At 37.5% G+C, this 16,400-nt stretch overlaps 1 protein-coding gene across 7 annotated transcripts in view; it reads left to right on the forward strand.

Moving 5' to 3' along the window:
* Positions 1–16,400, forward strand: part of QKI (QKI, KH domain containing RNA binding) — a 150,052-nt gene that overhangs the window by 121,321 nt on the left and 12,331 nt on the right. For 3 of the 7 annotated variants that reach the window (XM_036379930.1, XM_036379933.1, XM_036379936.2), the window contains exons 5-6: positions 12,118–12,205; positions 14,538–14,834. In XM_036379930.1, the coding sequence (XP_036235823.1) occupies positions 12,118–12,205; positions 14,538–14,834 (385 nt within the window). Of the gene's footprint in view, positions 1–12,117; positions 12,206–14,537; positions 14,846–16,400 lie in introns of all 7 variants that reach the window. The other 4 variants (XM_036379931.1, XM_036379934.1, XM_036379932.1 and 1 more) reach the window with 3 other exon arrangements.

The raw sequence follows: 16,400 nt of genomic DNA on the forward strand, positions 1-16,400 counted from the left end.
CAATGCAATAGAGTGAGAGTGAAGGCAAGGAACTGGTAGGGAATGTATAGGAAGAAGTGAAGTTACCACAGGAACAGTTTGATGTTTTTAGGATGGATTAATATTTTTAATACTAACATTGCTTGTTCTCTGCAAAGGTCCTACAACATGCATCTGGCATTTAAGGTTAGTTAGAGTTACAGGGGAGATGCTGCATAGAAATATTGCAGGAGTATCCTGTCAAGAATGGTTTCCTGAGCATGACATGACAGCATTGATCTAGGATGGCTCAGTGGCTGCAGTTTGTTTCAGCACAGTTCAGGTACCCAGCTGCTTAAAAAATGAAAAAGGAAAACCATTAAATGAAGTTTTGGTCTAATATCCAGAGTCTGTAGCAAGCTGTTCAGGGGCAACACTATAAAACATGCAATGATCAGCAACAAAGAGAAGCCCAGAGATCTTGAATATTTGTGTCCCAGTATAGGCTTTAACTTGCAGTGAAATTTGATCAAATTTATACTGTGAGTGCTGCTAAATGGTTACTTTAGTGTCTGTGTCTGCTGAGGAAGCAGATTTTTAAATTAGTGTGTAGAACAGCAGGGAAGAATGGTCAAATTAATTATTTAAGATAGTCCTGATACATACTTCTCTCATTCTAGGACAGAAGATTACACTTAAAGAACTTAATTGTTTTATCATAGAGACTCAATTATTATATAGAAAAAATCATAATAGTTTATTCTGGTCATGTAGGATTTTAGAAAAAAAAAGATGAAAAAATTCTGGTCAGTAATTTATTTGTGGATTTTCCAAATAGGTTAACCAGTCCTTTATTTTGGCAAGTCTCTAATCAGGTACCTCATGATCCCAATACCTTCTGAACAGAGGAGGATGATGTTTGCTATGCCACGATCTCATTTCTATATGTGAGCTGTCATAACCTATACTTGCTTGTGAGAGAGTTCTGAAACATGGCCCACATACAAAATTGGTAGAGTTCGTTATGTGTGCATGGCATCTGAATAGTCTTGTGCAGGGGGGGCATATGTGTAGGTTCTACTGCAGATTCCAGAAAACACTTTTTATAAAAACCGTGGTTTTATTAAAAGGGGGGGGGGGGGTAGGGCAGTGTCAGTTTGGGGTGATTTTTTAATTGTTCTTCGGGGTTTTTTGTTTGGTTGGGTTTTTTTAATTTAACAAGTTTTAGGAAAGTTCTCTATGTTATAAACACAATTTGCAAATTGGTGGATAACAGAAAGGCATTTTTATTGCAATTTGGTATCTTATCAGAATGTAAAGGGTAATTTTTTTGAAGCACTAGGAATACTTTCTAAACTAAATTTTTGTTACTACTGATGTACTCTATTTTCAGTAATAAGTATTTGTAATCTGGTCTTAAAACCTAGCAGAGTAAAAATCTCATATACAGTGGAATATCATAAGAAACTGACTTCATATTAATACATTATGAAAAATAGGTGGTTCTTATTTGTCAAAATCTGGATGAGAAATACTGACCTTAACATAAGTATGTGATTAATTCCCAAAGCCCAAAAGGTGAATATCTTCAAAAATGAAGTTGGTTTAATTTTCTTTGACACTTACTTCAGCTTCCTTTTTTTTTTCCCCAAGAACTATGATGAATAATTAAAACAAGATTTATATATGTTTGAATTATTCGGGGTGATTGCACTGGAAAATTATGTGACTACATTTAAAAAAAAGACAAATTATCATTACTTTTGTTATTCTAGAGTAGGTAAAAGAAACTGCAGTATGTTGCAAGATTTTCATAATTTACTAAGAATCCACTAATCTTTTGCAACTGAAGTTGCTAAGGTTGAAGGAATTGATTAAAAAATTAAAATCTGTTGCATGTACATTTTTATATAATATTTACAGATGTCAGAAGTATTTTTGCAAATTGAGACTGTCTTTTAAAAGGCTTTTAAAAATGTTTTTAATGCTAAATTTTTTATGTAGAAACAAAATGATACAAACTGGTAGGCAGAACTTCCGTGCTCAGCTCCTTAGTGACAGCACGAATAAATTTCCAGGTCTGTCAGGAGTCAAAAAGCTGCCTTTTGTCAGTTTGTGATCAAACCTGTGCTTTGCTGCCTGATGCTCTGAAGTGATGGACGCCTCACAGCACACACACCACACCTGTGGCTGCTGTGTGCAGCTCAGACTCTCCAGGCAGCCTGCAGCAGCCAGAATGGCTCTGCCTTTCCTCCTTAGGCAGGGAAGGTGGCTGGCCATCCCCGCCCCACGGTAGCCACAGGTTAGGGCAGTGTCTGAAGGAGGAGGGAGAGCGGTGCTGCTCAGCTGTGCCCAGCAGTGCTGTGGCTCCCTGCGGAAGAGGAGCTCCTCAAAGGCCCTTTGTGCCGGTCCCTGCCGGTTCTCACTCCTGTCTGTGGAAAACAAGGGTTGGCCTGGCTCTGGAAGCTGAAAAGAAGCTCAGTAAATAGCAGGGAAAGCCCTTCCCTAGCAACACGTGGCCTCGAGCAGCCCAAGCCTTCAGTCGTATGATTGACATATTTGTCCCCTAGAGAGAATGCACACAATTAGTTTTTTCACTTCTCTGTATTTTTAAGCTGTGTGAAAGTGGGTTTTAGCAGGCATACAAGAGGAGATTGGAATACCATCACTCCCTTCTTCTGGACTTCGTCAGCTCTGAGAGTTCAAGAACTGGAGAGGCATCTGTGGTGTTGATGAAAGAGCTAACCTGGATTTTTAAACAGTATTTAATCATTGGTATTGGAGTACCAATGTAAAGTGCACATGAGACACACATGCGGTGTTAGATTCAACACAGCTATGGGCTGCTTGTAGGCACGTAAGCAGTTGGAAATCATTGTGACCTTTTAGTACTCATTCACTTTTTAGCAGCTGTTGAAAATTACTGCAAGTACATGCTCAGTGTGTATCTCCTTTTAAACTTCCAATATTCTGTTTCGTTTGTTAGATTAAACTTAAATTGGCTGGATTTTGGGGCATCTTGGGTTCAAAACAATACTGTTTCTCTAGATGGTAGCGTTATGTAAATTTCTGAATGAGACAGTCATTTCATGCCTCAACCTGAGAGGTTGTGCTTGTGCAGAAAACAGTCATTTTGAAAATAAAACCATTAATGCAAGCATTTTACAAAAGGGGAGTGCAGGTGAAATGCATAAACAATTTTTATATCACATTTCGCTGTCATGATTTCTGTTGAAAATAAGAGTAGAGCAGTAAGTGTGACAGTTGAAGAAGCTCTTGGAAAACCACTGCTCCCTGAATACTAACATTTTACAGCTGAAAAAACCTAAACATTCATGGGTTTAGTCCATATTGTAATAAAGTAGTTTATTTTAATTAGTCAGTATTACATTTTCAGGACATCTCCTGCTGAAGATAAAAATGTCTTAGAAGTTACTACTGCAGCTTGAATTCCCATGTGGTAGTGTGCAGCCCTGAATCCTGTGTTTAATGAAACACGTGAGAGAAGATATCCTTGAAATTTCGACATGTGCTAATTTACAGCAACAGTCTTTGTGCTCCCTGTCACCAGCAGTTAGTTTTCTTCTATTGCTCTAAAGAGAGAGACTCCTCACATTCTTTCTTGGTTACTAAATTTGATAGGAAATGTCATTTTTCTTTCTTTCTTTTTTTTTTTTTTATTATTTCTTGGTGGGAACAGATTTGAAACATACTGGACATGTTTTCCATATGAAAACATGCAGTCATATCTCAGTGCCATTTTGAAAATGAGAGGCTTTGTTTATGTAGTAAGCCATTAGCATAGCTGGAAAGAAAATTATGTAGCATGGGGATCTCTGGAGTTTGCAACAAAAAACTAGTTTTGAAGCCCTTAAATGGGGTCTCCAGTCCCATCTTGCCCCCTATGTACCCACCCACGTCAATATTTGAGTTAGGTGTCTTTGCAGTTCAGGGGAATTCACTCATATTTTGAGTGTATAAACTCAAACTTTGAATTGAGACCTCCTAGGATGACAGAGGGAAAATAAATGTTACAGGTCAGGCCACACTTAACTGTAAATATTTTTAATTAATCATTCCATTTATGTATTTCTAACGACTGCCGCTAATTTGTACCTGTTAGAACAACCACCTTGATCATAGCTCCTTTTGTAGCATATAGTATTTAAATTGTTTTTACAATTTACTGAAAACTCAAGATGGGTTAATGAATTTGTCCTGATAAAAGTAGAATGTGTCAACACTGTCTGAGTGTTCTGGCACTATTCAGTCTGTTCCAAAGGCTACAGCTGGAATAAAGACCTGCATAATATAGGTCGTGTTTGCATTCTGCTCTCTTCAGATTCCTAGGATGCTGATGGAGCTCAGGATGTTGCTGGTAGATCCATATGTGGGAAACTTGTGTGAGAGGCTTGCCTGCTACTATCTCATTCGCTGTGCTTATAGTTTAACTGCTGTTTTCAGAATTGATCTAACCAGTGAGGAGGAATTTTGAATGTCTAGCATTCCAAAACTAGATATACCAACAGTGAAGTGTTCAGCTCTGAACATTTTTAAGCTGGGCTTGCACATTGCTAAAAATATGTCTAATGCTTTAGATTGCACAGATGCCTTTAGATTGATAGGTATTTCATTTGAATCTTAATACAAATATCAGCAGATGTCTATGATAGCAAATAAATCTGAACACATCTCAGTATTATTCTACCTTTTAAAAACATTTTAGAATGTACTGTGATTTTTTTTTTTCATTTAGAATTTTTTGGGGTTTAGTGTGTATATGTGTGTCATGAAAGATGCATTCCTGTTATGGAGCTTTATGAATTGCTGAAGTTCTCCAGTGTGGTGTATAGAGATTCTTATCACAGATTTTATTAAAAACAGTAAAACAGATGTGCAAGGAAAATAGAATGGAAATATTAAAAAAAAAAAGAAAGAAGAAAAAACGCAAAGCAAAAAGCAAGTTCTGAAATTAGGTATTGTTGAGGGTTTGATTTAACCTATCCAGGTGACCTGTTTTATTTTTTTTATTTTTTTCCTTCAAAGCCCAAAACCCTGTGATTTAAACATGAGCCCATCAGATCTGTCCTAAAGAAATGTTGATCTGTTAAGGTCAAGCAAAATTCCCCCCACCCCATTATGCTACCAACCAGTATCTAGGGGAATATATGGTGAAGCAAATTTCTAAGTTCCACTGATGCTCTATTTCAGTCTGGCCTGTAAAACACGCTATCTGCCAATTTTCTGTACCTTATCTGTATTTTCTTTGTGCAGAAATGGAAACTGGGGGAGGGAGGGCATCAGGACTCTCAAAAGTATTACTGGGAAGCCAAGTATCACGATTAAACCAGGGATATGTCAGATAAGGTGATGGGGAGTGTAAGAAGATAGGCTGTCTCTTTCCCCAGTGTATCTTTAACATTATGACCAATGAATTTGTCAAGTGAAACAGCACAAGTCTTCTTTGCATATCATTTGAACTGAGAGCTTGCTTTGAAGAAGATAAGCAGACTGTGTTGCTCAGAAGAAATAATGATGCTTATTTATCTTTGCCTGTCCTCGTAGCCATAGCAGTGTGTGTCAGTGTTGAAAAGGAAATAGAGAAATAACTGAGCTATAGTTTTACCACCTGTTCAGTGCCATAGGACTGTTGATGTACAGGACTCTGAGAAATATGGCTGGTCTGGAAGTCTTTGTCGTTAAAGCATTTGGGAAAGTTTCCTCTGATATAAGAATAGGTGCCAAACTGTGACAGAAAAGACCTCTTTGACCAATTCCCCTCAAAACAAACAAAGCTGTGGTTTAGGATTTCTGCTCCATCACCCTCAGAAGTGTATAATGAAGGATGAGAAAGTCTGTTGCATGTGTTTACTAGCAACTTCTAACTATCAATATTTACATTCTGAGCATGGGAAACTTGAAGGTCTCTGCCAGATTTTTTTGAGGGAAAGGGAGGATGAGATGTTTTCTTTAATACTGAGTAATAGAGTAATTTACCAGAACCAAAAGCCTTTACAAAAGTAAACTCTAATCTCTTGCACTAGGTAATTGATTAATAGTTGAGGTACTCCCATTCAGAGTCTTACAAAAAAGCTCTTTTCTTTGTCTTTTACATCTAGTTACCTGTAATCTTGTCTAGGATATCGTTGCTATAGATACATCACTTTCAGCAACTTGGCTACAAAAAAAAGATCTTCCAAACATGGATTTTAAGCATATACACTTCAGCTTCAAAAATTCCAATGTGTTTTAGCCTTTGTAGTATATTTTACAATATATTCCGATGTCTGAGATCTGTTTTTTTATTTGATACATGTATGTCTAGGAATTTTTAGTATAATGTTCGTAAGGTTTTTTTGTTTATAAATTATGAATGGAAGGTTTTTGTCCCTGAATGGAGACATTCATGTGTAAAGACTGTTTGACTGGAGCATGGTATGTTAGGAATACTTACTGATCTACAAGTGAATTGCAGTGGAAGATTTTTCTTTGTCAGGGAGATAAAAGCATTCTAGAGCCTGAGAATCCAGCCTGTGTCACAGTGCAGGCCTCCAAGCTGCAGCTGTTGGGCTGTGGAGCAGCTGGGGCCTGCAGGAAGCCAGGGTGACAGACCCCTGAGGAGCAGCACTGCCTCCTGGATAAGTAGGATAAGATCAATGGCAGTAAAATATTTCCGTGGTGTTTTACCAAAATTCCTATTAAATTAGTAAATAGAAGGTGGCTTATACTATGCAGATACACTATGCAGTCTAAAGAATAATTAAAGTCTTCATATTTAATGTGTGTATTTCCAGGTGGTAGAAAAGTTATGTTTATTTTATGTGGCAATTTTAAATTACTTTTCTATTTGAGGAAGAGTTTTAAGTATTTATTCTTGTTCATTAGTATAGTGTTCTTCCATAACTGCTAAGTCCTCTGCCCTTCTGCTTGGAGTGCATGAAAAATTATTTATTGCCTTTACCTGCATTCTGAAAAATACACTGTGTTCTTAGAAGCTGGAAGCAAATGTGTGGAACGGTGCATGGACTTGGATAAAATGTTTGGTAGCTGGAAGAGTTCTCTACAAGAGTGGCAGGAAAGCTGCTGGTGGGAGCTGCTGTGTAACCAGCAGCGGTGTGGAGCAGGCAGGGAGGCAGCTCTGCAGGAGAGGTTGCTGAGGGGCTTGGCAGGCAGGTGCTCTTTGGTGCTGTCATGCTGCTGAGGCCCCTGGTCGTTCTTTCCATGAGCCTGGTGGGACAGGCCTGCTGCACTTGGTAGGGGAAGATGGAGACTGGTTTTTGGCCCTTGTGTTCCGGGCTGATCTGGCTGTCGTTTTGCTTCGCCACCCTTTTCTCTTCCCACTTGCTGCTCCTGCTCTGAGCCTGAAAGGACAGCTCTGGAAAAGCTTATAAAGCACTGGTCCCCAAAGCCAGACTTTGCTGCATTTTATCCAAATAATAAAACTGTCTGCTGCCTTTCCTAGGACTAGACTCACTTCAGTTCATGAGAATCCAGCTGAAGTACCGGGATGTGACAGGATTGCAAAAGTTTGATCCAAAATGCATGACATCTGGAAGCTAGACTGTCAGTGAAAGTCACTGACATCACCTAAATATGAGGATCAATTTGTTGTGAATGTAGGGAGAAAGAAGTATATCTGTTATATTTTCCAAAGCAGTTACTTTAAAAGAAAATGGAGCATTATATGGGGAAAGCACCTATGTTTGTAGAGATGTGTTGAAAGCCTTCCCTTCCAGCCCTGGTAATAATGAAAATCAGAGAGCATTTTGAGACTTGTATGTGAGACTGTGAGGCTCAAGAAGCTCGGTCAGAATGAGGTATCCCAGCTATGACATAAGTGAGTGGATGGTTTGGTTTCTGAATTACTGAGCTGCAATGATGCTCCTTTTGGGCCTGGCAGCAGTATGGCAGGGCAGTGTCACCACTGGCTGTCTCTATAGGTCTAATTTATGGATCTCTGCTCTGTCCTAAACACTGCTACTTGATCCTTCTTTTAAATACTATCTTTGTTTCCTTCTCTGCTATAATTTGTTACAGGCTTCTCAGAGTTGACAGAATCTAACAGTCCACCTTTCACCTCTGAAAACTGTTGTCATCTGCTGAAGTCCTTCATTGACATTGCACAATGAAGGCATTTACCTTTGGAGTCTGCATGCCTGTCTGTCTTCCACCTGGATAACAAATGTATCTAGTGTATGTATGTTTTGTGTATAAATAAGAAGATAAAGTGTATGATACTCCTCAGGGTGCTGCATGCACATGAGAATCAGAGGCATTTCAGTACCTAAAAGTAAAGGATTTTCTGGAGGTCTTGGGACATCTGAGGTTGAAGTATAGCTTGGACATTGATAATAAAAAGAATTCATTGGAGTGTTTTAACTAAGCTCCCCATTTCATGACACGAAACAAGCTCTTACTAATAGCAGTTGTATAATTAACTGCATTCTTTTTTTGTGAAACTGTCAGTATTTCCCGAAATAGGGAAGAAAATTGTGGTTTTAACTGGCCATTTGTATGGTCAGCACTGTCTTTAGTTTGAAATTGTGTTTTTAGGAAGTGTTTCCCAGAGACTTGATGTAGGTGGCACTTTTTGTGTTTTGTGCCTTGCAACTCTAATCCTACACTGAGAAAGATTAGAAAGCAAGTTACTTAAAATGATAGTCCTCACTGGCATTTGGTCTCCTTTAGGTGTGTTTATTGCTAGCCCAGGTAGAGTTGAGCTACTGTGAGGAGTTAGAGGCTTTGTGTTCACAGAGCAGCACCCAGTGGTGTCTGTGCACAGTTGGCTTTGTTAGGATTTACTGCTCCCATCTCTTCCGTAGTTGTATTTAGTGAGCATTTGCAAGTAGTTGCTTACATTTAAAGAATTATGTTTCAAGATACCATTTAAGGCTTTTTTTTTTTAATCTGTATGTTATATTGTAGATGATAAATACAAGGAAAGCACTGGAGATTTAAGAGGATGAGAGGTTTGAGTCAATCACTTGAGCTTCAACTTAGTAATGCAAATCTGGTTTTAAGTGACCTTATTGATGTTTGCTCAAAGTAGCTTCCTTTTGGTACAAATGACTGAGCTTTGTTGCAGCTATTGTACAGGTAATGTACTGTCCCTTCAGAGATTGCCTTTGTATCCCTGATGCAACCTCTCTTTGCTTTAACAGAGAGTGCCTGCAGGAATGCCTGGAGCTAAGATAGCTCTCGTGTGCCTCATTTGATCATCTGTCGGCAAAGAAGTGAGAGGATAGGGCAGGGAAAAACATGTGCCCCATGCTCTGACGCAGCTCTTGGAAGTTTGAGGGGCTGGCTATTGGTGAAGGATGTGCAAGTGGAGGGCTTGGTACCAGAGAGAGAAGGACACAACAGTGTGTCCCAGAGGGTCACGGGCGCTTCTGTGACTTCGCCATGAGGAGAGGTGGCAAGTGACTGTTCCAAGGGCAGGGTGCGAGGGGCTGGCAGGATTTTGGGCAGCACTGGTAGGGTGGGTGGTGCCAGCAGTGCTGCACACCAGTGTCCTGCAGAGGTGGCATTGTGCAACAAACAGTGCCATCTTCTGGGAGGAGCCGGAACCATGACCTTGTGGTCAGCGTTACACGTGTTTTTCAAAGTGGTGGAATGGATTTTTTGTCGGAGTTGGGGGTTTTTTGTATCTAATAAATGCTTCAAAAATTAAAGCACCGGAAGTCAGTGTTAATGTCTGGTAATGCAAGTCCACTTCTTCCGTCTCTGATTTTTTTTACTGATACAGTTGTTAAAGGGACATTTTAAGCTGTATTTTGGGTTTTGTTTAAAAGAAGAAAAGTTTATCAACTGCTGAGCATAGTCTAGAAAAGTAAATCTCAAGAATAAAGTTAAGGACTTATCTTCTTTGTTTAAGTCCACTGTTACTTCCATAAACAAACTTCATAAAGCCTGGTAATTGCAACATCTCTTCTAATAGAAAGCAGTAATGACCTATAGGAAAATGTTAAAGTCAGAATGATTACTTGGACTTATATCTCCTTCTTCTGACCATATCAAAAGGGTAAAAATATTTTCTGTCTTAAAATTATTTTCCTATAGTTATATTGGGAAATATTCACTGTGGTGCAAAATCTGGGATTAGGGTTACTAAAATTATCCTAGCAAGTGGAGTGTAATATTCAGCATTTACTGAAAGTCATTAATGGCGTAGATCAATCTCCTGAAGGTCTTGTTTGGAGGAAGTGTGCAATTTTAGTAACAGTAATGGAACTATATGGGAGATGCAGCTGACATTGTGAGGAGGTTTTCTTATTACACACTTTCAAATAAATAAATACATGAATGCAACAAAAAGCAAATAAGAAAGTACAACTTATGGGGGAGGGGAAAAGATTAATCAATGTGTTAAAAAAATCTTTATTGCTAGAAGAACCTCGATAAGGTATATCCAGAATTATGAGAATTTGTGAGCTCTGGATAGGGAAATGGATTTGGAATTGGTTTTATTGTGTCACGATTGCCTAGGTAATTTACCAGCAAAGATGCAATGGAAAAATAGTTTATTTTAAAAAGAAGATAATATTATTTTGCATGTAAATTATAAATCTGTTCTGTGTCATATTAAGATTGCTAGAATCGGCACATTTTGTATTCCAAAGGGGCTATGGGACTATGGAGTCTGACATTTCTTCATGGTATGGTACTTAAATGTACAATTAATTTCTAGTTAAGATGGTAATTGAATGTGTATTTCCTTTTTTAGTATTAGTGTCAGCTTGCCCTGTCATACAATATTTAACATACAAAGAAAACGTCTAACTTTCAGTATATTCTGAATGTTTACTGTGTCATAATCTTGGTGTTTATGCAAGTCCCCAGTATTACAGTTGGGACTTTCAGTTTCTGACATTTGAAAGGAATTCAATGTTGACTCATCTTACCATGTTGATTTTGAGTGGTTGATAAAAATCAGCTGCTAAAAGTTCTCTTTGCAAGGGGTCGTGACCCTTGAGTGTACCTCACAATAAGTACTAGATTTGCTTAGATAAAATATTAAAACTGTTTTTATCTTGGACTTTAGTAAATTACTAATCCACAGTTTGGGAGTAAAGTATCTATAACAAGCTCATTAACTTGGAAAATACTGTTCCAAATACCTGGAAAATATTGTGTGATTCGAGAAGTAAAAATGTAAGAAATCCAGTTTAGCAAAGGAAGAATGCATTGCAGTTCATGGGAAAGCTGCCCTTCTATGCATCTGACTTAAGAATTTCAGCAGTGGCATTCCATACAGGAGACAAGGTGGTAATCTGACATTAAAGTAGACATTGACCATCCCTCTTGGGTTTTCTCTATCATAATCACATTTGCTGTTCGATAGAGTGTAGACTAAACAAATAGTAGTGTTTTTGGAAAGACCAGAAAATCTCTGGTCTTAAAAATGAAATTATACTGTTATATATTATAATATATGTTAGAAGTATTTTTATTACCAACTGAAAAAGTGAGAATTGTTCTACTGAACGCTACTTAATATTTATGCAACCTGCACAATATCAATGGAGTAGGTAACTTCAGGGAAGTAGTTTTAATTGAAGCAAGACGAAGAGTAGTGTGTGCTGTGTAAATAGTAGTAATATTCTCATCAGAATACATCTACATGTGCCATAATAAGGAATTCAGACTCAGGGCAGTTGTCAATATCCTGTCTGGAAAGCTACTCAAAGATTGTTGTTTATTTTTTTGTTTGCCCCACCCCAGTAGTCAGTATTGACTGTAATGGAGCAAATTACAATAAACTACAGTGCTTAAAATTTGTGATGGCTATTCAACCTATGGCCCAATAGTACTATTTTTTTAAAGATACCTTTAGGAGTACGTGAAAATGTACTTGAGAAAAATATTCCTTACGTGATTTCTTCCAAATGCAATTTACCTTTAATCCTTAATTTATATAATTTGTTTTACGAACCTTTTCCAAAACTCTTTGAAGATATTGGTTAACAAGTATTAATGATAGTCAACTGGCAACTTCCACTTAATTATATGGAAAAGTTGACAAAGCTTGCTGCTTTTGTAACTAATGGTAAACAGGTATTTTGCTTGGTTAGAACTTGAACAATTTTATTCTAGGTCACTTAGATCATGTGCACTAGTGAGTTCATAATCCTGACTTCCTTCCCATTTTTTCATACACAGGCAGAAGGAGAAGACAGCCTTAAAAAGATGCAGCTGATGGAGCTTGCAATTCTGAATGGCACCTACAGAGATGCCAACATCAAATCACGTAAGCATGTCATGAGCTCAAGGGTCAATGCCATAGAAGTGTTTGCAGGCTTTGAATGTTCAAGCTATCTTTGGAAAATGTACAGTGGCAACTTATGTTGGAGAATGGAAGGCAGTAAGAACCCAACAAAACTGTAGGTAGCTGTTGCAAAAGATTTTTGGGGGATAAGTTATGTCCATTCACGGGGTTTTTTAGCTTGTTTCTTGTCCCCATTATTTTTTTAACAGTATGCATGGGTTGAAATATTTACTAATATGTAAATATTTACTAATACGTAAACCTCAACCCTTAAGCCAGATTTTTCTATTTGACAGTCATTTTTTCCTTAAAGCATATAAAGGACAGTAGACTCCATTGCATTTTTATTTTTAGGGATTTAATTTTAAAATGTTACAGATGTTCAAGATGCTCTGAATACATTTTTCTGTATTATATTCCTTCCTTTCATCTTGCTTGCATGCATACCCCCAATGTTATGTTTTACCAACAATTCATCAACTGATTTCACAGCTGAGTTCACACGGATCAGTGATGTAATGAGCCATTTTTACGATTACTTCCATTACATTTGTGTGAAAATGCTTTTGCAAACGCATGTGTGCACAAGTTTATACTTGAAAATTAATTACACGCACCTACTAATGAAAGCATACACCTATTATGTGTGATATAGATTATTTTCTTCAGTTGAAAATCTAATTTCTCCTCCCGAAAATATAGTTGCTGACGCTGTTCAGAAGTACATTTTTGCTGTAGCTGTAATACAGATGTCAAGTGTAAGCACAGTTAAATCAGTCTTTTCACTAAGGACCTACTGATATTTGCAAATTTGTTTCTCCACACAGTCCCCATTTCAGTGTTGATTATGTTTAAAGGTTGGAATGCAGTTAGGTCAATTTGAGAGTGCTTACACCAGTGTAATTATTCTGATTTGAAAAGGGACATAAGCAAGGGCTTTTACAACTACAATGGTAATGGTAAGTCTTTCAGCCCTAATGAACACTATGATATTTAAAGCTAGATCAGTTTTAAATATATGGTAGTCTCTAAATTATTGCAAATTTATGATTAAAATAGCTTTCAGAATAGCTTAAATTTATGCAAACTTTTGCACAGAAATGTTTTTAATAATTTGAGCAATTTCTTTTTCTGGTCTGTTCCCATTGGTCTATTGCATCAGTGTGAGTGGGAAGATGGAATTTTTTATTTATTTTTTGACTGGAGATTGCCACACTAATACTCATTATTTGATAAGACAATTTCAGCCTTTGTGTTTGCATTTTACTGAAAAGTTGAAGATGTAGAAGGTTTATTTCTGTTTAAGAAAGGAAGTATAAATATTTGAGTACTAGTTTTATATTATCTGAGCATTTTTGTTTAAAAAATAAAAATAATTTTAGATATTCACCAGTGTCAAATCTGAAAAACTTTGCCACATTTCTCTTTTCAGGCCACCTCTAAGTTAATTAAATCCATGTAGATCGACAGTAATGCATAGAAATGCATAAATTATAACCCTTTAAGATTGACTGTTACCAGCAGATATGTAGTGCTTAAGTTGTTCATCTGGTGTGCCAACAGGCTTCAAATAACACTTAATTGAACGTGCTAGCACCACTTCAGAAAACAAACAAGACCTCCACAAACAAACAAAAAACCAAACCAATACATAAAAACCACCTATTTTCTTTAACTTAAGCAAGGCGATGGTGAACTTCTAATACAAAGGAAGTATGTAACTTGGTAAAAATTTTATATGGAAATAAAATTTGAGCCTATTTTATTCATGTTATGGTAGGACAGGACCAATTCATGTTTCTAGGTCACCTTCAGCTTCACTGATCCTGGAAATGGGAATTGTGTATATGTTTAAATACAATTTTAAGACACATAAAAACTCTAGACTCATACAGCAGCTCTGCATAACTGAGTGTCTGTGGACTCTATAGATGCACTAAATTTTGTACTCTGTATTTGATTGTGATAGTATTTTCCTTGTATTTCCTGCATGCATCTCAGTCTCATGCAGTCTTGATAGCATAAATGAAGAAATGTGGTCTAAATGGAGCTTTCGTGCTGTGTAACCTGTTTGAGAAATCTACCTCACTGTTTTACAATGGCTTTTTTATTTTGCATGATCATACTTAATCACACTGGAAAATGGAAAGCTGTTTGCATTTGAATGGTGTGCTTTGGCACTGTGTGATCAGCGCATGTACTAATGATTTCCTTTTATTTTTCTTCTTTCCTACTTTTTCCCTTTTTTCCCATTCTTTCCACGTTTTGTACTGCTATCTCCATACTTTCCTCTGAATTTCTTTGCTTACTGTAGCAGCCCTTGCCTTTTCTCTTGCAGCAACAGCCCAGGCTCCAAGGATTATTACTGGGCCTGCGCCTGTTCTCCCACCAGCTGCCCTGCGTACTCCTACGCCAGCTGGCCCTACCATAATGCCTTTGATCAGACAAATACAGACCGCTGTCATGCCAAACGGAACTCCTCATCCCACCGCTGCAATAGTTCCACCCGGACCCGAGGCCGGTTTAATTTACACACCATACGAGTACCCCTACACACTGGCACCAGCTACATCAATCCTTGAGTACCCTATTGAACCTAGTGGTGTATTAGGTAAGACCTTTGTGCGTGGATGGCTGCAGAATGTGTTGCTTGTGCTTCTGTTGTGTTTGCAAGGTTGAGGTTCATGGAGCTCAAAGAAAAAAATCTGAAGCAACAAACTTATTTCAGGTAGATCAAAGCCGCCCAGGTGAGCTGCTCAAGTGGTGCAGCTCTTAAACATTTTAAATGTGTTTGGCATTCCTGAATGTGTGTGCTTAGTTTATATTCATAAATTTACCAAAAATAAATGTCTTCATGTTTGTATGATATTAGATGGCAAGGGGGAAAAAACCTAAATACAAGTTGCCCATACATAGGCAAGGGGGAAAGAAGCTAAATACAAGTTGAGGTCTATTATATGTCACCTGGGGTCCCATGAATAACAGCTCAGTTTGTATTCTCTTAAACATAAATTAACATCCAGCAATTTTTGGAAGAGAGGGCTTCTCATTTTGCTATATCATATTAGCTAGCAAAACTGGAGGGAGTGGAGAAGTCTTTGTTCAGTTGGATTTTTTGTTTATTTAGTATGCAGCTGATAAATCTCTCTTCAGTGTCAGAAAGCGCTAAATTATATTGTGAGCAGAAAATTATTTCAGTGAATGAATATAAAGCAAACCAAGTTCTCACCAAAATAAAATTAGCAACTTTACTGATGGCTTCTTTTATATACGTTGCATTGAAATGTCCATCATTCCTAATATTTCAGACCACTGACTTGGTGTGTGAAGGCAAGAATGATAAAGCGGCCGTGGCAATTCAGTTAACTGGCCAATATGGAACAAGCAGTTCCAATAGTTTCTTCCTTCCCTACCCTCTCCAGAATCTAAATAATCTTTCTCTTCTGTTTGTTCTGAATTGCATATGACCTTGGTCCTGCATAATGTTGATTTTCTAGGACTTTGATCTTAGTTTGTTCAGTGGCAGTTATTGATTTACATGAATTCTAAACATCTCTAATGAACACTGGACAATAAGGTTCAAAGTCAATATTTTGTTGAAAGTATTGCAAAAAAATCAGTGTTTCACATGACAAATACTTGGTGAGTTATCTGTATGTGTGCGTGTTTCCACATTATGTACAGTAAAAAAGAAAATGTATTTCACACTTCTGTCTTGCAGGATTAGTGAATCAATAACAAAAATTCTAGTAGGACAAAAGTATGCAGTACGTCTGTCAGCTTATGGTTGTTGTCAGTTAACCCCTTGCCAAAATTCTGCAAGCATATGATAGCATTATTGTTTATTAATTTCCCACAAACATGTAAATATTCTTCCTAGCTCCTCTACTCTCAGTAGAGTCCAGTTGTGGTACATGTGGGATAAAGTCACAAAGAGTTCATCAAAGCAGCTGTTAGTGGCAAGCCCCTCTCCTGAATTCAGTTAATAGCAAGTAAAGAAATACAGCATTCCAGAGTGCACTTTATTACAATGCAGGGAACTTGGATTTCTTGCAGGACTTTCTATAAAGAGATATGAGGGAAAAATTAAAATTACTTCTAAAATGGCATCTGAAACTACTGTATACTCTCAGGCCCAACTGTGTGAGGTGTATTGCCCAAAACAGACCTCATCAGA

The sequence above is a fragment of the Molothrus ater genome, chromosome 3 (assembly GCF_012460135.2).
Source record: "Molothrus ater isolate BHLD 08-10-18 breed brown headed cowbird chromosome 3, BPBGC_Mater_1.1, whole genome shotgun sequence".
In the NCBI taxonomy this organism is placed as follows: Eukaryota; Metazoa; Chordata; class Aves; order Passeriformes; family Icteridae; genus Molothrus; species Molothrus ater.